At 38.9% G+C, this 25,813-nt stretch overlaps 1 protein-coding gene across 2 annotated transcripts in view; it reads right to left on the bottom strand.

The window, feature by feature from the left end:
* Positions 1 to 25,813, bottom strand: part of march8 (membrane-associated ring finger (C3HC4) 8) — a 78,662-nt gene that overhangs the window by 35,738 nt on the left and 17,111 nt on the right. For both annotated transcript variants that reach the window (XM_042011004.1, XM_042011003.1), the window contains exon 2: positions 21,022 to 21,219. In XM_042011004.1, the coding sequence (XP_041866938.1) occupies positions 21,022 to 21,117 (96 nt within the window). In that variant the 5' untranslated portion in view covers positions 21,118 to 21,219. The remainder of the gene's footprint in view (positions 1 to 21,021; positions 21,220 to 25,813) is intronic.

The raw sequence follows: 25,813 nt of genomic DNA, 5'->3' as shown, positions 1-25,813 counted from the left end.
ATTACATCAAGTCAACAGAGGGTGCATTTTAAGATGGGTAATTCCTCCATCAATGTGTATTATCTGTCTCGGAAACTTCAAATACTTGAATTCAGGGGTCAAACTGGGGTTAGGGCTCTCTGGGTCAAAGAGAGCGCATGTGCTTTTCATTATGGGAATTTCCTCTTCCACTTCTTATTCAATGATATGGGGTCTTATTTCAACACTTTTCTGAGGTTTACAAGTCATATAAAGCTAAAGCTTTCCATCACTGCTAGTAAAGGCAACAGTCCAGAATCTGTCAGCAGATGTTTTTAAATGTTGAGTCCTGTCGAGTTGCAGAATAGAGCTGTATATCAGAGCGATGACCCTATTTTTCTGACTAATAACAGTTAAACACACAAAAAGAGGCTTAAGAGAACATACACATGTCTTCCCACCTCAGCACCAGCATCAAACAGCAGTGTGACGGGTGGATGGAGATGTGGGGAGGAAAAATACAGATTAGCATTTATAACATAATGCTAATTACTGATATCCAACTATTAAAAGTTAAGGCTGTACAAAATTAGATTTAAAATGTATATTTTCTCATTTATTATAAGGAAACTGTTGAGCTCAAGTTAAAAAATAAATGGTCGCTTAGAATTACTCAACCTTGTCTGGTTTGTCTGGTCTGACCAATTCCTAACGACAAGATTAACAAATAAATTGGCTTACAGTCTTTTCCGTTTATCCATCCATGCACTTTATAGTAACAAGACTTCATTTAATATTAGTCTATTACATTTTTTATGCTGCAGATGATTCAAGTCATTGATGCATATTTTAGAAATACATTTCTTTTAAAATCTTAAATCTAAAATCTTCAGATACAACATGCAGAAGTGAAGGAGGAGGACACTAGCAGACTTCTTTAAAAATCTATGTTGCAACTTGGTTAAAGCAATTTGTCTCTGTTGCAATATGTTTACTTTTCAACAGGATGGATGGATGGTCTCTGAAGTCATATATAGCTCTGGAGATTTGAAATCATGCAAGCGAGTTGTGCATTTTTGTAAAAAAAAAAAGTAACAATTAAGTAAATTCCATTTAAAAGTTACTATTAAAATTAATTATTTTCAGCAATGACGGCACACACGCGGTCCACCCAATGTAACCTTGAAACAGCCAGGCTTTTGTCTTCAGCTTTACTGATTGTAAAGAGGGTCCCCTTATTTTTCATTAATTTATCTCATTCTGACACATACTATATAAACCTCAATATTAGCACAGGTGTATGAAGCTCTAACAGGTCCGTGTTTGAATACTTTCAGTCTGGATTAATAATCAAACATTTCTTTTATCAACTAAGTCTTAACCAATCTCATACATCTTCGCCTATAAAAATATAAACACACCATTCATCTATGTTAATCTGAAAACACGAATTGAAATATCTTTTAATTGTCTCCTGGTTATCACCAATGATAAGTCACTGATGTGGCAGAGAACAAAACCTCTTATACTTGAAGAATTAAGAAAATAAAGACATGAGTGTCTTATTAGAGCAGAAGCTGAATTAGAGACAACAAGTGACTAAAGTACACTCCAGCTGTTAACACACAGCTCAAAGAAGCATTACTTAATAAGAGTTGGAAAACATCCAGTACATCCACATACTGGTAGTAGTTTGACAGATAAAACCAAACCAAAAAAAGAAAAAAAAAATTTTAACACCTGAGACACATTGACGCTCATGTCATTGTCCTACTTTAAATGCTTAGTTATTTAATGAATTTCTTGTAAGATACCTTCATAAACATTTTCCCCTCAATGATTGCAAGCTCAGGCTCAGATGAAGCAAAACAGTCTCAAATCACATTGCTCCCTCAAGTGCATTTCACTTCTTGCTGCAAAGAAATGCGAATACAAACTTGTTGCATGTTCTTCTTAATCACACACACACACACACACACACACACACACACACACACACACACACACACACACACACACACACACACACACACACACTGCGAACTCGCTTGTACTCTGGGTTTGATTTGTGTGTTTCCTTATAATTGCAGCTCAGATGAAAATCTGGTCATATTGCCAAGTAAATTGATTCAGAACTGCAAATGTTTGCTTGCCAGCATCCACACAGGACACTTCAGTGTTTGCCAGCATCTGTGTTTTATCATTATTTGGAAAAAAAAGAAGCGGAAAAAAACAACTCTACAGTATCAACTGCTAAGACACATGCATCAGCTTTATCATTTTCCACCATCAGCACCTGGGCTGAGTGATAACCTTCTAAATGAGATAAGTGTTTCATCAGTGCATCAGTGTGTGTTAGGAGTATGTGACAACAGCAGAAATTGGCAAAGGGTTTTGATTGTTGTTGCACTGTCAGCAGGTGAGATGAGTGAATCTAAAATGCTTTGCATGTTTTAGCAGAGTGCAACGATGTATGAAAACCTTACTTCATTACTCTCCGCTGTATGCGCAAGTGTGTGCGCTTGATGGGACGAGTCATTAAAAGCTATTGGGATGCAGACAGCAGCGCAGAGCTTTGATGGCAGAGCTCCTCGAGCTCTTGACCTGCCTGACCTGATGTCTCCGGCATCAAACAATTAGTGCGATCAGAAGGTCAGGAGAACAGAAATGTCTGTGCACCCCAGCAAAGATTTATAAACAAAGCGACTTCTGGTACATAGCATTATGGTGATTTATCTTACAGACAGGGAGGAGATGTGCACTTTCTGGGAGAAAAAAAATAAATAAGGCAGACAAAGTCCCACCTTCACTCTCCTACACAGACAGCAGCCTGAAGAGGGAAAATTACCTATGCTATCATGTCCCATAATAAACTGGCTTGAAGAGTGTTAAAAAGGCCAGCTCTGCTTTTTATTTTCTCTTTCAGACCTTGAAGGGAAGAAGATGATCTCCATCCAACTCCATTAAATGCATCATTTGTACCAAACTCTGCCGGAGTGACCTCAGTATAGAAAGAGAACAGAAACACTACACTACTGCATCCCCCTCCTCAGAATCCACTTCATTCTCTTCTGGGCCTTGGTCCACCAGCTATGACATCATCAGTCTTCACCTGCTGTTAAACAGATGGTGCCTCATTATTAACCCCAGACAGGTTTAGAAGATTGCATTGCAAATAAACTAATTAGAGTGTTTTACATGCATGTACACTCAGAAAGAACAACTTCCATCATAGCAGCCCCATTCCCTTGTTTCCATCTTTAAAGATCTGATCATGATTTGGGGTTCGGAAGCAGCTTCCCTGCAGCATATGAACCATCTGCGGGGGGCTCTTGGCATACAAACATGCGTGAGGTTACAAAGCTACCTCCCCTGCATCCAAACCTTGAATTCCTGCCTTCATCTTCAGCCAACGAGTTAAAATAAACTATGGGAGTCTTTCGGCCTTAAAGTAATTTTGACAGCAGTATAGAGAAACTGTGGTGACATAGTGTTTAAATGGCTCAGAGCTGAATTGCTTTACTTGTGATCTTGCATGCATTTCTTCACACAAAAATCAGACGGCACACAGATGAAGGGTAAATAATTCTTCTACGTCCTAGCATTAGAGAACCACATCATCGGAGCTGTCTCATGTTGCTGACACAGCAGACTTCAGCTAACGGATACTATTCTATTTCATTTCTTTGCAACTCAGCTTGTTTGTTGCATTAAGATTCTTTGAAGCGTTGTACACCAGTGGGATATAGCTCAATCCACTTCTAAGCAGTACAGCTACCTGTAGCGAGTAACACCCCCCCCCCCCCCCGTCGTTTGTCGTCACGTCTGCAATTTGCCAGAAGGTGCATTTGCATTTTAAAAAATGCTCAAAACCCAAAAGCTAAAAATTCTGTCAGATGGTGAAACAAGGGAGCTTCAAATATTTTGTTTTCAAGTGTTTTTACTCTTAGGTAAAAAAACACAGTTCATCTAAGCTGTGTATTCATCAATTTTACATTATAAACACAACAACAAGGGGTGTTGCGTCAAATGTGACAGTCATGTTTAAGCTGACTGATCTTTCAAGGATTGAGGAACAAAGAGCTTATTAGTTGCACAGTTTGCTCTACTGCCCCCTGCTGGCACAGTCACACACACACCGACACATACCAATTCAAACAACAATTCCACTTTTATACAAAACGTACGCAGCGCTACAGCACCTTCTCACTATAATGTAATAATTTTTTTGGGGGGGGTGACACTGGACATATGAGAATTCAATTATTTGTTTATTGAGTCACACTAAAAGGCAGCATTACATTAAGATAAACCTCAAGGGGGTAATAGGAATATTACAAACATTTTTATATAATGCAGCCCCAGAAGGTTGACTTAAAACTTAAAAACACAAAATGTTTTTATGATATTAACACAGCTGTTCATTGCAGATAACATAAAAACGAACATTGTACTCTTTTAGGGTACAAGATAAAGTAGATACTTTCATTCCTGCATACACAATTTATGACAACTGACCATTAATACTGCATTATCTTAAATTACTTTAAAATTAAATTGTTTGTTTCCAAAACCCTGCAGGAAATGATGACTTATTAATAACTGTGTTGTGGAAAACAAAGCATTAAAACAGCACTACTGGTTTCTGCAATATGAACACTAGTACATTCTGGGGACTCATGTTAAGGGCTCTGAATTGTGACGGTGCAAGTCTACTACCTTAAAGTAAAATGCCCATTCATTCCTCCTGCTAAAATCCCAGTGACGTCTCAGCTGCCTCAACTGAAGCTTAATGTGTCCTTTATGGATGTCTGTTGTTTTTCTTGTTGTTGATCAGTCACATTCTTACTGGTCTCAGAACATTTACACCTTTGACAGCCTAGCACAGTCAAGCTCCAGAGGTGATGCTCATGGCCCATGATGCAGCTATAAGAGGATGCAGCAAGATATTGTGATCTGCTTCAGATCATTTTCATGCCACCACAAGATGGCACAAAAAAATAAAAGGAATGATCATGCTGAGAAACAAAGCAGTGCCTCTTTTTAAAAAAAGGCACAATGCTGTGTTTACATGGCCTGCATTTGATTAACTCAAATTCCTCCTTTTCCCTTAGAGGGTAATCTCAACTGTTACAGCAACAATGTCACATTCTGAAAATGCTGTACTCTATGACCGCTGCAGCTCACATTAAGAGGAGAGAGGTACTGAATAAACGAGCTCCTCGGGACAGAAGTTGTCTCTGTGAAAGAAAGCTGCACAGCAAATCAAACCGTGACTATTAGGTCCAGAAATGATCCACTTCACCCCAGGTTAGGTGGAGAGAGACTGATGGAAAGATGGAGTGAGGTGTGCAGAAGAGCAAACTGCATTTTTACAGTTGGTCTTTTGAAGTGATAAGCGTGAAGTCAAAATCCCATTGCTCCCAGCTGGCCCACACACCAACCTTTATTTTTCTACATTTCTATCTCCCCCTGCTGCTGTGTGAAACATATTTTACTATTCCTACTCCTCCTCTACATTTCATCTACATGTTCACCAACTCTCAGTTTACTCAAACCTCTTTCCAATCACTGTTCCAGACTCACCCCACCCTGTCAATATTTGTCTGGTCAGCTCTCCGTCTGCTTTAGGCAAATATCTCTGGTAAAGAAAAGCATTTCCACATGAAATGGGACTGAGATCAGGTCTCTAAGAGGGAGCAGATGGCGGTACTTTCCTGATGACATCTTTTGGCTTTTAATGCACTTCTCCACCGCTTGTTCCATCCCTCCCCTTTTTCACCACATACACAACATTACAGCAAGTAAAAAAAAATCCTCATAGTTTAAAAGCTTGTGAGCTGTTTTTCTTCTTCATCAGCCTTGAGTGAACAACAGAATACTGTGAGGAAGCTGGAAGACAGACCAGAGACTACACTATTCCTCCCTCAAAAAATAAATAAATAAAACCATTGTTGCCATTCTGTTGTAAATCATTAAGCAGTGATAACCTATTCATTCAACTACACTTGGATAAACATGCCTGTTTCTGAGTCATAAGAACCTATTCTGGATTTATGGGAGACTACAGGGGAAAATACATCAATCAGCTTACAAAATGAATATCAAATATCTCCCGGAAAAGAGCAGTGATAACATTTATGGAGCAAAATCCTTTACATTCCTCCTCATCTGTGTGGCGTTTTTGTACTAAGTAATCCAGCTTCCCAGGAGATCAGCAGCAGGATTTAGATTTGAGTGTTAACAGAAGTGAAGGGACCCCTTTCTATCATTCACAAAGATGATATTGTCCACACCAAGACCTGTCATGATGCACCTTATTTCATCATAGATGTGTCCGCTTTCAGTCATTATGTTTCTTTTCTATCTACGTGTGAAAGTCATGCAGCACTAACACAAGCACACTTTACATGCTCTACAGGTTTGCTGCCAACCCAAGAGAGAAATCCCTCTTCTTTACCCAGATCGGTACCCTTCCAGCAGGTAATATGAAAAGCCTGTTAACCACACCGAAGACTGCTCAGTCTCACTGGTGACTGACTCCAATTTCTGTCAAAGCACAAAAAATATTCCTGAATCTTGTAAAATGAATTTTTTAAGAATTAAAAAAAAAAAGAAAGAAATGTAAACCATTTTAAGAGTGGAGTCAAATTTTACCTATTTTCCCATCCAATCATTTATCACAGTTGGCTGTAAACGTGCTCGACTGATATCTTCTGCTCATGCAACTGCCGTTGCAGATTTATGATGTGTTAGTAATTTCAGAATGAAGATGCTCATGCATCTAAATAACCCAGACTGTCTTTCCAAGAAGCTACACAACTGCAAGTAAGGTCTCAACTTGGGGAAACAGGCAAGAAGCCCATTTATTATACAGATGGTTCAAAGCATTCCCGCACATAAAATAGTTGATTTTAGCAATGTGCAATTCTGCATGTATGCCCTTAAAAAATAAAGCAGTTCATCTATTTACTTTGTGTTTGTGAACCTCAAACTGGATAAATTTAGGCTAGAAGCAGATCTGTTCCTTACAAACTTGACAATGTATTCCATTCTTGTCTGTAATATTTGTCTTGTTGCAGATATAGCATCAGTGAAATCTATTAGCAACCCAGAGGGAGGCCCCAGCCTTGACAGTGTGTTGGTACATGTGTGCAGCATGATTGCTGTCACCCCAGCAGCATGACCCGAGGCGAAGGATAATGGAACCGCCACCAGTATCCTTTGGCCTGTATGAAGGATGCTGTGTGTTCAAACAAACACATCAAATCAAAATGACAGAGGACTGACATCAAGTATCCACAGGTTCTTCTACCAAAGGGATTCACCTTGATTTTAGAGAAGACATTTCTTCTGATTCGGTGCGCTATTCAAATGGTCTGAGCTCTGCAACACTGCACACCTGTACAGAGGGTGGATGGCATCGGTTTTTACAGAACCATGAACGTTCACTGAAGTGGCAAAGCTGCAAACCGAAGCACTTCTGCAGCTTTTGACAGGTCTGCCAGAAGGAGAGTTATGGCACGTCTGTGGTGAAAAGTATACTCTCTTTCCTCATTTTACCTCTGCTGCTTGAGTCCTGCCAGTCGTCTGTTTCTACAGCAACGACAGGCTCCTCTCTGGTCTCTGTACATGCAGTTTACAGCAAATAATTGTGCTCTCCTTCACCTTATCTTTTCATTCCTTCATCAGGCTCCTCCACATGTTTGCTCAGTGTGGTTTACCTGCACTGATACTCTCCTCTTAGCTGATAGAGGTGAGTGATGTCAATGCCAGGCTGCAGTCCCCTGAACTAAAAAAAAAAAAAAAAACTCATTAGGATATCACACTAGTGCCTTCATACAGCTGCACAATCCACACACTACGGAGGGAAGAAGATGAGCACAGTGCACACAATTTCATGGACTCAAGAGCAGCTTATAACCAGTGTTACATGTCATCATGTCTCCCTGCCTGCTATCTTTGTTGGTTATTCTCTTGTGTGACCAAGAAAGTATTCAGTTCACAGGCCAAAAGGCTCAGATTAATCTCAAACAATGTTATTTACATAAAAACCTGAAAAGAAAAAAAAAAACCCAAATGACTGAGTAAAAGAAATCAGTCAATGGATTTTCTGTTGAGATTTTAAAATATTTCCAGGACTCAACTTGGTCCAAGCAACAAATATTTGGTATTTGACTCTGCTAATGGGAACAATTTGTGAATGCTGTCTGTCTTTGATTTAAGTAAATCATAAGATGAAAAAAGCCACAGTTCTGCTGCACAGCTGATTCCTCACCTTCTGTTAAAAAAAACAATAGCTGATGGATTTCCAATGACGTGTCATAACATTTAAAAATCAAAGATAAAGACCCAAATTAAAGATAAAGACCCCCCTGAAGTTAATTTGAATTAAACAAGTTCATTTGTATAGCAAATGTATGTGCAATATTATGAATCATTTACATATACAAAACATAATGAAAAATTTATCAACAAAATACAATAATTTAATGCTTTCTGCCACTACAAGGTTCTTGGTTTATTATCTTCAATTTCCTCATACCAGCTCTGCACAGTGCATACTTAAGAATATGTAAAAGCAATTTAAAAAATGCTAAAGAACTACAAAAAAGACAAAAAAAAAAAAAAAAGGTACAAAGCCTTTGGAGCTGGAATGTTTTCATTTTCCAAAACAAAAAAGGTCAATGACATGTTGCACTTTGCCATGGCAATCTGTGGGAATTTATATTTGTATGCATGTAATCTTTCTTCCCTGGAGCTCTTATCATACTGGTTTTACCGAAAGCAGCTTTGCACTAAGATTTTGGTGCCATCTAAACCTCTGTAAAAGCTATACCATGTAGACAAGAGATCTGGTTAAGGCACACATGTTGCCCACGTGGGAGTCATAAGGCTCATTGCAGCCAGGACTGAGGTATTCTGAAATAAATGTTCCTTATAAGCTTAAATTAAAAGGTGTTCCAATCAGACTGACTGGACAGACCGGTTACAGCGTCCATACTTTGTCTGGTCTACCGTTACTAAAAAACAAATTGAGGTAAAGTTGTATCATCTTGGTGCATCTTGTCAATCCCACTGCAGAGGCTAACCTATTAGAACTTAGCTCAGTTTTAGTAGTTTTAAGTATAAATTGTATAAAGACATATCAAATGCATGACTTTAACCCTTGGGGGTCTATAATCAGCACCAGTGTGATCAAGATCTGGAGACCTGAAATTATCTCCAAGATTTTGTTTGGCTGTAACATGATGGTTTAAATTTGAGAGCACAAAAATATTTATTTGCATATATAAATGCAATTTAACAAAAAAAAAAAACAGTTGTTGAATCAGTTGATACTACTCTATGAATTTAAAAAATATGCCTATAGTAAACATTTTTTGTTGGCAATAAAATCTTGTACCATCAGAAAGCATGTTTATTTCCCTTTTAAATAATGTCACATTTGCAAGGAAAAATGCATTTGTTGGATGAGCAGCAGAGCTGCGTATATGGTTTGCACCCATGAAAAACTCACCATATTTTCTGTCTTTGCCAAACAGCTTATTCAGTTATTGGCTCTTACATGTTGTTGTTTATTGGACTGGATGGTTGAAGTTTAAAGAAACAAGACATATTGGAAGTTAATCAATTTATAAATTAATGGGGGGGCCTCCTGGCTGTCCTACGAGACTGGAGATTGGCTGTGTGAAGCCTGTTCTGGATTGTTTGGCTAAAAAAAACCATCTGCAAATATTGTGTTGCAAACCTTGACTGCCGATCTGTGGAAGACAAGTGCTGGCAGGGTAAGAAAACAGTCTTATTGTGGCGTTGTCTTCTTGGAACACCCACATCAAAGCTCCTCTAAGACATCCTCCATTATATGGTCTTCAATTTAGAGATGGTACTAGAGCTCACTTTACATAATGCTGCACTGTGGTTTTGGGAAGCACCATCTTGAAGTTTCCCTATGCCTACGCAATAAGACTTATGGCACGGGCCCTTTCCAGATCAATCAGACATGGCAGGCATTGCGTAGACAGCAAATGACTGCTGCAGCAGGGTGCTCACAAGTGCTGCTAATCAGACACTAATCGGGCACCAGGATTGCTTAAACCTGGGGTACCCGAAGCTCAAAACAAGAGACAAGAATAAGTAATTTGGCATGTCAGAGAGGATTTGGCTAATTATTAGTGGGCACAACCAAAACATACTTAACTCTGCTGCTCATCCCACAAATGCATTTTCCTTATAAATGTGGCACAATCTAAAAGAGATAAATTGACTTTCCAACAGTGTAAGATTTATTGCCAAACAGTACTGTTATAGAAATAATCCGCCAAAAACAAATTTCCCTACGTTTTGTCCTTTATAAAAGGCTAAATAAAAAGTACATGACAAACATAGGCTTTCAGCCCTAAGGGTTTACTGTTGACATAAAGGAAAATGGAGCCATGAAAAGTAAATCAGTCAGGGAGGGTTTACTGTGCAGTTTGGGATTATAATAAGTAGTTTGCATCCCTTTGATGTTGCTGGACAAAAAATAGGTTATAGATTAATTTGTGTAGTTCATATAAATGTCTTGGATGCTCAGACCAGACCAAAAAAGCCTTATCAGAAACATTATTGCTCTCCAATAGATGAATTGCTTCAGTTTAAAATGTGATGTGCCATCACAAGAAACAATACAGTTGTTGGACTGAAGTGATAATCCCAGTGTACGTTCACTGTGCGTTGTCTCTATATCAGCAGCTGGTGGGAACTTTTTTCCCAGTCCGACAGGCCAACAGCATAGAGGAAGAGTTCACATTGTGGTCACAGAAGTGAGGCTACAAGCACAGATTAACCATGCTCAAGTAATCTTCCACTGGATAACTTTGCAAGAGGATGATGGACAGTGAAAAAGAGGAGGTGGGATGAGGGAGAGGGAGAGGGAGAAAACTTGGAGAAAGATCAAGACACCAAGGGAGACTTGATTTGGGGAAAAATTAAATGCACGCTTACAATAAAAGATTTAATGTGCTTTAGTGCCTACAGGAGCTTATAAATAAACTCCCTCTATTCTTCTACACAATTCAAAATCTCATTATCATATCTTACCAGGACAAGCCTAGTATACATACACTCAATGCACAAAAGACTTGTTATGTGGCTGTGTGTTCACTTCATATCAGATACAATGTGGAGAGGGAGAGTTTTGGGGTTTGGCTTCATATTAACAGGAGACATCAAGCAGTCAGTGTGAAATGAGCTACAAAACACACTGTAGTGTGTAAAGTGTCTGCTAAGGAGGATGAAGACAAGTACTACGGGAGAGATCAGAGTGTTGGGACCATGCGAGTCACAGGAGTCCAGTTAGCATGTCACAAGCAATTAATTGGCGCCCTCACATAACCACGGCAATGCTCTCTAGTAAGCAAAACAGCAACGTAAAACTCTGAGGCAGCAGTGTCTCAACGAGGAGAGAGGACAGAGATTCAAGGCTTTCATGTGGAGAATTTACATGTCCTCCTGGATCTAACTTCATCTGTATTTCTATTCTTGGTTTTTTGGCCCTGGTGCACAACCAGAATTACTCCTGTAAGAATGATATTTAAAATCTGGGAAATGCAGTCCCTGAAAACTAAATTGGTTCTCTTTTTGAGTTTCAGCTGCTGCGGTTTGTAAAAGGTTGAACAACTTCCTGTAGGTTGCGGCAGGTCAGTAGTTAGAACAGATCAGATTCGGTTATACAACAGCTCACATAATGTGTAGATTGTAAAATCATTAATAGAAATGGGTTTCTCTTCATGAGGGCTTTAGAATCTTAGCTTAAAGAAATAAGTGCTTTCTCAATCTGTATTTATTTTAACAGTAAAATGTTTGATTCTGAGCTTTGTGTTTGTATTAGATAAGTGTGTGTGTGTGTGTGTGTGCAAGTGTGTGTATGGCGGTTTTTAAAGGTAATTGGACAGGGAATGATTTCAAGATAATTTCTACCTTAAAAATACATTTTTCTCCTGTAAGAGATCGTTCTTCATACTCAGCAACATTATGATGTCTGTGAGCATATACAAGAGCAAGGACTGTAATTATTTCCTGACACTGCTTTTAAAGTCTACATTCTGCCTCTATGGGTCAACTGTACTGTGTATGTAAAAGTTAATGAGGTACAGAGTGTCATGGCTTCCAAAGGCAAATAAAATAACCGGTGGAGCCATCAAAAGGGCTTAAGACATAAAGTTACTTCAGTAAAGGAAAGTACTTCCTCACAGCAGCCAAGGTCCTCAAATGCCTTGCTGTCATGCCATCTCTTGCACATTTAATTACGTTTTTAGCACTTCACCATCAAGTGGCTCAGCACAGCCGGGGCCCCTGAGAGACTCATGCAAATCCAGCACAGACGGGCAGACTAACAACACCAGCTGCTGCTATGTGTATGTGTGTACCTGCATCACGCTTGCACGTCCTCAAAATGTGTGTCTCCAGGAAGAGAGACTCAAACAGACTGACAAGAGGCAGATAAATAGCAGCCATAGCTTTAGGGACTGCAGCGAAGAAAACAAGCAGGAAATCTTACAAGGTGGTGGCAAATTGAGCCAACTAGTCAGAAGCAAGCAAGGAAAAATGTAGGAATTTTTCTATCATCACATAAGAATACTTTGGTGTTTTTGAGTCTTTTTATATGCACTTAGAAACCAATATGCATTTCTTCTTTTATGGACTTTTCACTTAAGTTGTTATTAAGTTTCTTCTCCATGCTTGATAGAGCAGGGCAAGGCAGGTGCTGCTAAACTTGGTGCAGTCTGCAACTTCATTGCTAGATTTCACTGAATCACTGTCAGTTTGAATGGACTCAAAAACAAATTGCTTCCAAATTTTAAAATGACCATCACAGCTCCCCAATGTCACTACACCTTGCATTTCTTCTCTGTAGTTGAGCCAAAGAGTGTGATTTGCTTCTGTATTAGTTTTTTTCCAGTAAAACAGAAGGCATAACACCCCCCTCAGAAAAGCTCAGGCCCTGCACACACAAGCATTTTCACAAAAGCAATTTGTTTTTTTCTTTTTGGTGTATTTTCTGCCTGTCACAAACCCACTTCTTAGCTCCTGAAATTAAATATTCTTGAAAACACCAACCAGGGTGAAGATATTTAAAAATGGCAGATTCAGTGGTGTCATGAGGACAAGGTAGCAACATTTTTTGACTTGACACTGTGCACCAGTAAGTCCATGGTTTGAGATCAGAATATACATTGATCTTCCCTCAGTTGACATGGCAACAGGAGATGCCAGTAAGCCTTTTTATCTCTTTTTACGTGTCTACACATAAACTACAACTACACTGAAGAACAAAAGGAATAAGAAGGTGCTTTCAAGTTCACTGCTGCATAATTCAAAACAGAACCACCCTCCCTGGGTCACCTGCTTTCAATGACACCCAAATGGGCCTCTGGTTGTAGGATAACCTTTATAATAAAGCTGCCACTGCTGCAGAATAATCAGTATTTCCTCTTATTTTTGAGTAAGCTGTTTTAGTTTAGAAAAGTTGCAAAACAGAACTATTTAGCATTCAGCACAGCAATATCAGTTTGTTAAAATAGCCATGTTTGAGTGTGCAAAGCCTCAGTCTGCTCTGATTGGTTAGCACCACCAGCCTGAATTAGCCCCACCCATCTGCACCAACTCAGCTTAAATCAAAATTTTAATGAAACATTTTACTGTGTGCAAAATAATATTCACCACAAAAGCAAGCCAGCAACGTTTTTAAAAACAAAATTTTTTAAGGACATTACAAATTAAATTTTCTATCAAGAGCACCAACAAAACTATTTCTTGTATAAAAAAATCTTGTTTGGTTTTGTGGGGACTTCAGTTGTAAAACTGTCATATTTTCTAAACTGACACTGAGAGAAAGAATAACTATGAATATTCCTTCACACAGTAAATCCTAAACTGGATGTTTGATGTCAAAACAAAAGTTAGCTGTGGTCGTGTGGGGGGTTAACCAGCCTAGAAAGAACCAAAACATCAACTCTATTTGTTTACTTCCCTCATCCTGGCTCATTCAGCCAGGATTCGGAATATTAAAGACTTAAGACAAGGTATGTGTAGTTTTTTCTTTTCTAAATTCATTGACAGGAAAATGTAAAGTACGTGAGTTTGCTGAAACACAGCATTCATAATCTTATGAAAATTGCTGCCAGAATACAGAGAACCAAATTCTGCATAAGCGTTATCTTCTCTCTCCAGATTCTGCTTTATACACAGGATGTTTCACCACACAACATCTGCACCAGAACAAACAGATGTGTGAATGTTTGTGTGTGTGTGGAAAGCAACACGACTACATCTGTGTAACCAGAATATCAACTGGATTAATATGTTTACAGTACAAGCATTTATCCAGTTTGTGTGTCATAAAAAGATAATTTGAGCACTAGTGTCCATAACAAAATTTTATAATTCACTTTTACAGAGAAAATGTAACCAATCACATCCTTCTGTGATCTGAAACTGCAATAAACTACATGCAGCCACTCCAAGTTCACTCCTCTTTTTGATAATTCAGCATTTCATGCTAGTTTTTCCAAGCCCAAAGGCCTTGTGGGTAATTATCATGACATTTCCATTTGCATGCCCCTGGGTATGGCAATCTGGAGGGGACTGATTTGTACAGTTTTGATCCAACAAATGTTTGGAAAATGTTTCTTTGCCCTAGGGCTGAGAAACATATTTTAAACACTTTTTACACACATTTGTGGGATTTGATAATCCAGCATTTGCGTGACAGTGTTGAACAGCAGCAGGCAGGTCTGCCATCTCAGCTAAAACACCTCTAACTGTTTCAAGTGCAAAAATGGTATAAAATTTCAGAAACATACACAATTTATGCTGCCACGACAGAAGTGTTTCATTAACTCGGCAAAGATAGACACATTAAACTGCCCCCGTCTAGCTTGGGGGCTGTTTTGAAAGCTTTTGCAGTGAAGTTTTGATCTCAGTCTCTACAAAGCCCAGCGATACTCGGTGGCCAGCAGTTCTGTGGTGTCGGCTGTTATCAAACCTCAAAGTATCAGAGGAGAAACAGGCAGTCATCTCTGCCCTTGACTCTGACACACACCTATTGAAGGAAAAAGCCTCCAGTGCCCTCCCTGCCTTCATAAAATATACATGCAGCATCAAAAGGGCAGGTATCATGTATCATTTTACAATGTGAGCTCACTAGCATAGAGACACATTGCTAAATATACGACAAGTGTTAATGAGTTCTAGCTTTCACTTGTTTATATTTTTGCAGTGATGCGTACAAACACTGCAGCTGCATCCTCTGCAGCTTGCTTGTCAGTTTACCAACTCTAATCACAAGCTGCCATAAATGACTACACTTACAGTAAAACAAACCAAGTGACACTGCAGATGGGGTTAAAGACAAAAAATAATCAAGAAAGACAGATGACTTAATATGCATTTTCCACCAGTCTTGGAAATCTCAAATGACAACGTAAAAGTAGTTTTCCTCCTACCCCACCTTTCAACATTCACCAGAGCTGTGTTTATTGTCAGTCCATGCATAATCCATTAGCTGCATGCCTTATCAAAAACCCCAGACTCAAATATATCTAACCATATTATTTGCATTCGCTAAGAACTGTCACAGAACTTTCCCACTCTTTCCCCAAGAAATGAAACTTTTCCTCTACAAGTCATTTGATGCTCTCTTTAAATAAATTCTTTAAAACTCAATTTACCTTCCCTAACATGAGTTCTCAAGCACTGGGGCCACAGTGCATGGACAAAGATGCCCCCCCACCATCTGAGAGAGAGGGTTCAGCAACAGTTAAAGATGTGTTGCTCTCTAAAAGAGCAGCAGACTAACTCTGAATTATAAGCAGAGGAAAGTTTTACTTTTTTTTTCTCCCCCTTGAGGCATTGAAAGACCAGTTATGTTGTCTAAGAGGGCCAGATGGGGCTGAGTTCTGTGACTAAACTCTTGGCGCACACACACCTCCGGGACCCTCAAGCTGATCAGCATTCGAAGTTGATGCTTGCCGTTTTCTCTTCTTCAGCTCTCACTTTCTCCTTTCCTCACTCTACTGATGATTCCACAGGGAGGACAAGAATCGCTGCTGTTTACCCAATTACTCCTTGTGGGGGAATTTTTAAAAAAAAGGGAGGCTCAAGCAGCAGGAGAAACAGACAGAAGGAGAGAGTGATACCAAGCAAAGATGCATGGTTGGACCTTTACTCTGTTGGCATATATGGCAGCTGGGAGACCTTGCAGCCTCCAGACACAGCAAAGCTTACAGTTTCACTTTTTATTTCCCATAAGATTGAGGTACCTTTCTTCTGACTGCTGTCAGAGTTTAAAACTCATAATCCTGTTAACCATGCACTGTACAAAATGTAATCTAAGTTCCACAAACTCACTCCTTCATTCGTCTAATAACATGATATGAAACTGGTTAGGGATTAAATTCCAGTTTGTGTTTTTTATTTTTACTTCTGCAGTGACAAGGTATTGTAGACAGACTTGAGCTATCACACACTTATACAGTGCATCTGGAAAGTATTCACAGCGCTTCACTTTTTCCACATTTTGTTATGTTACAGCCTTATTCCAAAATGGATTAAATAAATTTTTGTTTAGCTACAGCATTCCTCTGTAGAGAGAGGAGAACCTTCCAGGACAACCATCTCTGCAGCAATCCACCAGTCAGGCTTGTATGGGAGAGTGGCCAGACGGAAGCCATTCCTTAGTAAAAAGTACATGGCAGCCTGCCTGGAGTTTGTCAAAATGCAACTGAAAGACTCTCAGACCATGAGAAACAAAATTCTCTGGTCTTATGAGACAAAGACAAGATTTCTTTGGTGTGAATGTCAGGCGTCATGTTTGGAGGAAACCAGGCATTGCTCATCAGCAGGCCAATACCATTCCTACAGTGAAACACGGGGGGATGCAGCATCAAGCTGTGGGGATGTTTTTTAGCAGCAGGAACTGGGAGACTAATCAGGATAGAGGGAAAGATAAATGCAGTAATGTACAGAGACATCCTGGATGAAAACCTGCTCCAGAGCGCTCTTGAGCTCACACTGAGGCGACAGTTCATCTTTCAGCAGGACAACGTTCCTAAGCACACGGTCAAGATATCAAAGGAGTGGCTTCAGGATACCTCTGAGTGGCCCAGCCAGAGCCCAGACTTAAATCCGATTGAACATCCCTGGAGAAACCTGAAAATTGCTGTGCACCGACGCTTGTCATCCAACCTGATGGGGCTTGAAAGGTGCTGCAAAGAGGAATGGGCGAAACTGCCCAAAGATAGATGTGCCAAGCTGGTGGCACCATATTCAAAAAGACTTAAGGCTGTAATTGCTGCCAAAGGTGCACCAACAACGTACTGAGCAAAGGCTGTAAATACTTATGAACATGTGATTTCGTAGTGTTTTAAACATCTTTTTCACATTGTCATTAAGTGGTATTGTGTGTACAACTTTGAGGACAAAAATTAATGTATTCAATTTTGGAATAAGGCTGGACCATAAAATGTGGAAAAAGTGAAGTGCTGTGAATACTTTCTGGATGCACTGTAAAACACAAAAAGTTGAACTTATTCTTTCTTATTCAGTTGTTAATTAACTGGTGTGCTTTGGGCCTTTGTCTTGTTGCGTCATCTCACCAGGCTTCATTGTGTTCACATTCTTTGAATATATCTACAACCCCTTTGGTGGTTGTAAATGTCAAGGTGTGATGGATCAAAGATATCCTAAACCACGAATTGTACACCACCATGCTTCAAAGTTTTTGTTGAATAGTATATTTTGGTCATAAAGTTAATTTATCATCTCATCTGTCAGAAAAGTTTTGGAATTGAACTTTATAATGTCATTTCATGTCATGTCCCACATCCATGTACACTATAAAACCTTAGGGGGCCACAAAACAGTTACATTCTTGATGCATACAATGTAGTGCTATGTTCCAGTTACCTTAGATGTCAGAACTCATAGCTGGGGATGATATCACAAACAAGTTGTTTCAGTTGGAATTTGGCAAAATAGTGGGAATTACTCATCGTTGTGGTCAGTCATCAGACTGGCTATTTTAAGCAGTACTTGATAACACAATAAGCAGCATTTAGTTGATGCAAACAGCAGCAACATGTTCACTGGCAAAGGCTTAGTGGTACTGTGCTTGTGATTGTTTGGATGAAATAAGAACAGAAATGAAGAAACAAAACAGTTTATTACTACAGATGTCACCAGGGTTTTATGGGCAGCCATGTTTGGATTCTGAAGTCAAGGTTGGCAATTTGTAACTTACTCATCTGTAAAGAGTCAAGTTACCATTATGGATTGGACAGGGGCACAGCGGGGGCCAATCTGATTTCAGCAAAGGCCAGTGCAATTCTGGACCCCACCTTCATCCACCTATGTTCCTTTTCCCTAACACCATCTTTGTTTTTCTTTACAGTAGACACACAGACACATAAGCTCCCTCATTTTTCCCCCCGTGGTGTCTGATCTATTATCTTAGTAAGACACCCAAGATTAGACATAGATACACAGCAGTGCTGAATATTTTCCTTTAGAACTAATAAACATAAATTTATGCTAAATAATGCATCTTGAAAAAAAAAGCAGACTTCATCAGGAGCCAGATTTCATGTGATTTCTATTTAACTGGAACACCTGACTCGTAGAAGCATTTCGAGAAACCGCTAGGAACTGCTAGCAGAAGTTTGCTTACTTTTCACATTATACCCATAAAGACATTTGTCTAAAATTATGACCTGGATAAAATTCAAACCAAACTACAAGTAATCCTTGAAGTCCCAGTCACTTCAAAGGATAAGAACACTTTCTTCTTGTAACTGCACTCAGTTCACAACTTTTGTGTATCATCTCCTGTACTGCACAGGATGGTAAACACGCTGCCATGTGCAGCATGAAGAAGCCTCTTTAGTACACCTGCTTTGCTGCACCTTATGATACTCTATTGAGACCTGATGAGGAAGAGAGAACAAAAGGAGCAGGGCACACATATCTTAGTGCATCGCTTTGTTTCAACAAGTGTGCCGAGAGTACTTCACTGTGATGTTTGATGCTGATGGAGTATTAAAAAAAAAAGGCAAAAGGAATCAAAGAATGACAAGCTGTTATTATTGTTATGCAAATTATTTTTTAACAAATCAAACATAACATGGAAAAAAGAATAATGAAACTGATGCAATTACAGACGGCTGAAACTAATCTTTGGTTTCTGAGAAAAAGTCAAATTCAGAGAATACCCTGGAAATCAGCTAATTAGATTGACTTATTTGATATCACTAATCTTCCTCTCTATAAGCTGATTGGATGATGCCTTTTTTTTGTTTTGATGAGTTCTTAGATTTTTTTTCTATTGTAAGGTCTGAAATCATCTCAACAGCTAACACAGAATAACAACCCATCAAGGTTAGCTGCTTTGAATTGGTTTTTTACCAATCTCTTTTGTAACCATCAAGAAGCTAACAACTGAAAGTAAAGGGAAGAAATCCTGAATGTGGTGTCACCATTAAAATACACAACCAGATGACCTACAGGTGGCACAAATGGAAAAGCAGCTCAGACTTTCTCATTAGATGAAAAAGAATCCACTAAACCCACAGGAAGAACAGAAATAATGTGTTTTTTTATGTTAAATGTTGTACCAGTGGCACTGAAAAATAATTTTCATTGTTCAATAACAGGAAAAATGGATAAAAAAATATATCTCTGCCTACCATCCCTTAATTCCCCCTGGTGAATTAAATGTACTTTTGTCAGGATCAAGCCGGAACGTCTGCCAACCTTTCTGCATGGTATCAGGTATTTTCAGGTACACTGAAAAACTTAATTAAAAACAATGACACATTGAAATACAAGGAACAAAAATGATTTTCCAGACACCTTAAGAAACTTCCTCAAATTCCAAGGACTAAACAACTTTTCATTGGCTGAAAAGAAGAAACTCAAAAACAACTAAATTAAACTTTGATCTAAATAAACAGAGGGGATTATTTCTCATGGAGTGGAAACATTAAAAGGGAGCTAATGACTTTTTTTTAATATAAAGGAGAAAATCAGCATCTGTGTTATAGTTCACCACCATTGTTGTGTGAAGCCTATGAGCAAATAAAGATTATTCTTGAAAAAGCATGGATAAATATGCCTGAACACCACAGATTTAGGAACAAACTTGCTTGGATTTTAAGAAAACTGTTGAGCCATTATAATGTTAAAGGACCTTTGTCACAGTAATCCTAAAAATCTGTGTAAGGCTTAAAAAAAGAAACAACTCAAAGTTCCATAAAATTCCTGTAAACCCAGATTTAACCCAGTTAAACTGTCAAACTAAACTTTGCTAGTAACACATTTCCAAACCCCAGCTGTGATGGACCTGTGCAGGTACAAAGTGGGATTAAATGGATCTGCAATTCAGCTTATAGATGGTCACAACTGAGAGAACTGCAACGTTCTTCAACCTGACTTCCTGCTGCCTCCATTCTCTACCCCTGCTATTAGGGGTCTGCTTAGCTCTCATCTTCCTTCACTAAAAGATTTGTTCACCAGAGTGTTGGAAAATTGTCTAGTTTATTAGTACCCTCTAACCAAACTGCCACCACAGATGAGATGCAAGTCCATCACCACCCACGTTCCAAGCAATCATCATGGCCTTTCTTCTCCTGACGAGCATCTTAACATCACAGTGTCTTAAAAGCCACAGAATCCTAAAGTCTTCATTTCTTCTATTTGAATCGCTCTCAGTTAATAGAAAAAAATGCTTCATGTTCTGCTTTTGTACAAGCTTAATTTCTACTTTGCTCTGAGGGTACATCTTATCCACACTAGCACTTCTCTCTTCATGTTATGTGAAGTGAGATGCTTGAATTAATTTAGATACTGCACACATGCTCTTCATCTGGTCTGTTTTTATTGTTCAGAGTGTGCGTTTTGCTTGCTCGGTCTGTGTGTCTGAGATCAGAATCACTATTGTAGAATGACTCCGGAGAAGAATAATCTCAGATAAAAGGTTCAGCTGTGATTCCAGCTGACCCGATTATCCTTTAACTCTGCACATACCTGCTTATCCTTGTCCTTGGCTTTCCCACTGCCTGACATCCGCGATGAGGTGACATCACGAGGGATGACAGAGATTTGGTGCAGTGGCATGTTCATCCCAGCAAAGCCTACCAAGGGTCACTCACACACACACTTCCTGTATTGCTCCCAGAGCAAAGGGCATGATGGTCCAAACTTTGACTCCTCGCTCGCACCACCCTGCAGAAAACAGACATTACATGAAAAAATCTTCCATCAACACAAGAAATCAGATGCGCAGTTATAAAGTGGCAAAGTTGCATTTTGAAAACTTAGCGAGTCTTACAGCGACTGCAATAATTAGCGGGAAAGATATTTGTCCAATTTTAGATTCTATTCATTAGCTCCCTGTTAAATCCAGGATAGATTTTAAAATTGTTCTCCACACATATAAAGCTGTAAGTGACCAAGCTCCACTGAGTTCATTGTATCTCTAACCAGTGGCCAGTTGGGTTTGGCAAGCAGACACTCTATTATTAAGATTAGACTTATAACTTTCCTTTTTGATAAAGCTTATAGTTAAGGCTGGCTGGGATGGCATTTAGCCACCCCTCTGGCTACACTGCTATAGGCTAGACTGCTGGGGGACATCCCATAATGTACTGAGCACTTTTGGATTACAATTAAACTACAATGAACTGTATGAAAATGGATTGTATCTGTAAAAGGGCTTGAGATGACTTGGTGCTATGAAAAGAAAGTTGAAGTAAATTTGGCCACATTCTCAACCTCTGGAGACGACCTTCGAACAATATATGACGTTTGTGCATGTTGACCTCACAGAATCATATTCAGGTATTTCCATCCAATGACATACAGAACTTCCAGTTTAAATTCTTACACCATTATGCTGCATTCATGAATTTTGCTTTTTTAGGCCAACTAATGATTACTAAAATAGAAAACACAACTCTGTTGGGTTTTTGTTTCTTGGTACCATTTAATTTACTCCACTGAAAACTCTACAGGAACCATACAGAAGGAAGCTAATGAACTTTACTTGATTCTGACCCACAGTACAAACTTTGCGAAATTATCTCCTACATGTTTCTTTTTTTTAAACAGAAGAGCAAAGGTTTTCAGTATGTAATAAATCAAAGAGATGATCCCTGAAGAGTGTTATCACTACAGAGGTGTGTAGGAGTTCTTTTTTTCCCCCCCAAAGACTTGGAACTGGAGCTCTCATTTTCAGAGCGTGGTGGTGAGTGGGACTCATTCTTGGATGTTTTCAGTCATGAAAGCAGCAGCAGCATGGAGCTGTTCTTGTGAGTTATACAAGAGGTTTTACAAATGGGTCGTTTTGACTTCGGTTAATGCAGCCATCTGCACTGCCACTGACAGCAATTAAGCTTTAGCTCCTTCTCACCATTATATGTGCATGTGTGTTTGTACACAGGCCCGACTGCCAAGCAAACCCTCAGACTCAACGATATCACACAAAATGACAGGATTAAGAAACCAAAAAGCAAGCAGACAGATGGGAGGTCAGTAAAATGGCAGTAATCAGAAACCAGCGTTGACGGCAGCAGGAGGGGGTTGGTGGAAAGTGTTGGCGTGGGCTTTGGACTGAGAATGCCATGCGGGTTCAGTGAGGAATCAGACGGGCACAGCCAGAGTCGCCACTTTGGTTCGTGGCTGCTCTGTCTGCGATAAGTATTCATCAAGATAAAGAGGTGATCATGCTCATATCCACTCGCAAACAGCAGACCTATAAGCTTCTTAACACAGAGTCCTATTGTATTTTAATTAAGAACACTGAGAACACCTCAGTGCCCATTTCTTCAACAAGCTAAAAAGCTGCAGACGAGAACACGGAGATGTAGTCGAGGGTGAACAAGTGAGATGAGCCTCACAACATTAAAAACTAATTTAAGTCAGATAATTAGCACTTGTACACAGCAATCATAACTGCAGCAAAGCTTGATGGAGGGCAAGTACTTCAGATTCATTTCAAAAGTGGGTGGGGTAAAAATCAAACATGGTATTTGGGGGGGACTCAACGTAGGAATGAGCTGAATTAGCATATTATAATGCAAAAAACATGAAATGTGCTATACAAATAAACTGCCTTGTCTGTATTATTTATTTTTAAATTTCTGTAGTGCATGTGGGTTAATCTATATCTGTTTTATTTTTCATTTTATTTTCATTTCTATTTTAATTACTGCTATTCATTTGTGCAGCCTTTGGTTTCTTTTTTTCCCCCTTTTTCTTTTATTGTACAGCACTTTTGGTGAGAAATAAAATAGTGTTGTATGGTATGGTATGGTAGGATAGTAAGGTAGTTTCATAGCAACATGCATTACCAAAAATCTTTATAGTCACCATTTTTCAAAATGTTTTTCTGGTTGTTGTCAGTGTCAGATAAGGGCCTCCGTAAAGTGCTTTCTTGGTTCTCCTTCTTGTGAGTAATCTCTAAACAACTCCGAGGAGGTGGCTCAGCGAATTGTGTTTATACAGCAAGGTCAACTCAATACCACAGTGAGGGAATATTGTGCTCAGAAAAAAGCAAACTGAAGACTGACATTATCTTGAACTACAGGGTCACACACCAATTTAGAAAAGAAAAAAAAAGGTGTTTGGAGACAGAAAGGTTGTTGCAGAACCGACTAGAATATTGGGCGAGGGGAACGGAAATATTTGACTATTCAATGCACTGTTCACCAAGCTATTCAGGACACAGTAAAATTCTTTATCAACTATTAAAGATAAAGAGGGTGGTGTTCTTCAGATGCTGGTGCAATCCGTTTTTATAAAGATTTTGTTATGCTCATGCTGGCTATTTCAAAGCTGCACTGTCAACAGCTCTACGAAGCAGAATCCATTAATAAAAGCCAAGATGTTTTTATCCACTCTGTTTTGTCTGTGCAGGAACGGTAAAGTAATTGTATCAGCATCATCAGCCATTATGCACCCTTGCTAAGAGTAAGCGAGGTCACTGAGTTGGGCAGAGAGCACTTGAAGTCATACTGTGCACATGTGTGCGTGTGTGTGTGTGGCTAATGACTTACAGTAAACGAGTATAGGTCCACGACAAAATTGTAGCCTGAGGGAATCATCCCATGGCAGCATCATTAAAACTCCAGCTACATTTCTGTCACAAATTTTGCATTAATTACAAAGTGCTTTCTTTTTTTCTCTGTATTTTACTCCCTAATCTATGATGTGCTGAAAACAACAGCGATGAACAGAATAAATCATGAGAGTATGAGTCATGTACTTGTGTATTACGGCTTTCTGCAGATGGATCGATGAACTAACATCCACCACTGGACCAACAAGCTCTTTACCATACATGCTAAAAAAACAAACAAACAAAAAAAAAAACAAACAAAAAAAAAAAAAAGAAACTGCAGTAATCCCCCACCCTACTCCCTGTTTTACTTTTAATTGGCAAGGCATTTCAAGCTGTAGGTCTTAATGGGGAGCTAATGGGGAGAGAGATGTGGTTGACAGTCAGAATTCTATCTTGAACATATATTTATGTATAAACATCTAATTGAGCGCTATAGTGCGAATATTTTTAAGATTAATAGAGCTAAACTCATTCTGTCAATCAAGCTGTCAGGTCACTTAAATGTGATATCAAGCAATTTTCAGTAATGTATGAGCGTGTGTGTGTCCTCCAGGCTGGCTGCCAGTCAGAGTTCATTCCCACAATATGCAAAGCTACAAATACAGCAGAACCTCCACCAATCTCAGACCTCCTGTGGATCCAATTTGGTACTGACCTGTTGCCATGGTAGCAGGCTATAGAGATGACAGGTTTGAATAGATAGATGCACCTCTGACTTGTCACATGAAAATGCTAAAGTTTGCCTGGGGGCAATTTATAATCAACCACAAGCTGTTATACAAAGCCACTACTCAGTGATTTGTTACATTTCTCCTCAACGCTTAAAAACTACGACTCAGTTCAAGAAGTCTTTGCTAGGAAAGACTTAAAAAGGTAAAAATTGGTTGCAAGGAAAAATATTCTTATATATATATATATATATATATATATATATATATATATATATATAATATTTGACTATTGTCAAATTGGATCAGCTGAACTAGTTGGCCTCAACCTGGGGTCCCCAAAGATCTCAGGACGTCCGCAACGCTTTGACTGTACAGTTCCAGTGTGATTGTTCAAATTAATGACATGTCCACACAGACAAATTGAATCCAAATAAGGTTTCTTTTTTTTTTTTTTTTTTGTCGTCGTGTTTTTCATTTCACATTATTTGGAGATTTCATTTACATTAAACAGGCATTTTAAGAACCTGAAAAACCCTGACGTTTGAAACCAGTTCACAAAGTGACAGAATGGGGTCATCAAAATCTGCTATACAAGAATATTGTATTTATTTAAAATATGCCTCCTTAGTGAAAAATAAAAAAGATACTAAGTAGGCTAATTTTTGTCCATGTACTGTGTGGTTTAGTGAGGTCAGTGATCCAGTAGAACTATGGAGGTGGAGCAGTTCAGGTCTATCCTGGTTACCTTGATTGTTTTTCTGGACCATTCCATTAATGAAATGAGTCTGGTGGTGATTTCCAGTTCTTCTGTTTTGTTTGTTTGAAATACTTATTTTGAATATGAAATACAAACTAACTAAAAAGAGAAAAAACAAACAAACAAAAAACAAATAAGACAAAACACATAAGACATACAAATACATATTTGAAAAGTAGTGAGAAGAAGTAAAACTTGTAAACTCCCACACCTCCTAAATAATAAATAACCATGGTTTAAATCTAATATCTGATATTTTCAGTTAAATAA

The sequence above is a fragment of the Melanotaenia boesemani genome, chromosome 16 (genome assembly GCF_017639745.1).
Source record: "Melanotaenia boesemani isolate fMelBoe1 chromosome 16, fMelBoe1.pri, whole genome shotgun sequence".
Lineage (NCBI taxonomy): Eukaryota > Metazoa > Chordata > Actinopteri > Atheriniformes > Melanotaeniidae > Melanotaenia > Melanotaenia boesemani.
The sequence above is the reverse complement of the archived record's forward strand: the minus strand, read 5'-3'. Positions and strand labels throughout refer to the sequence as shown.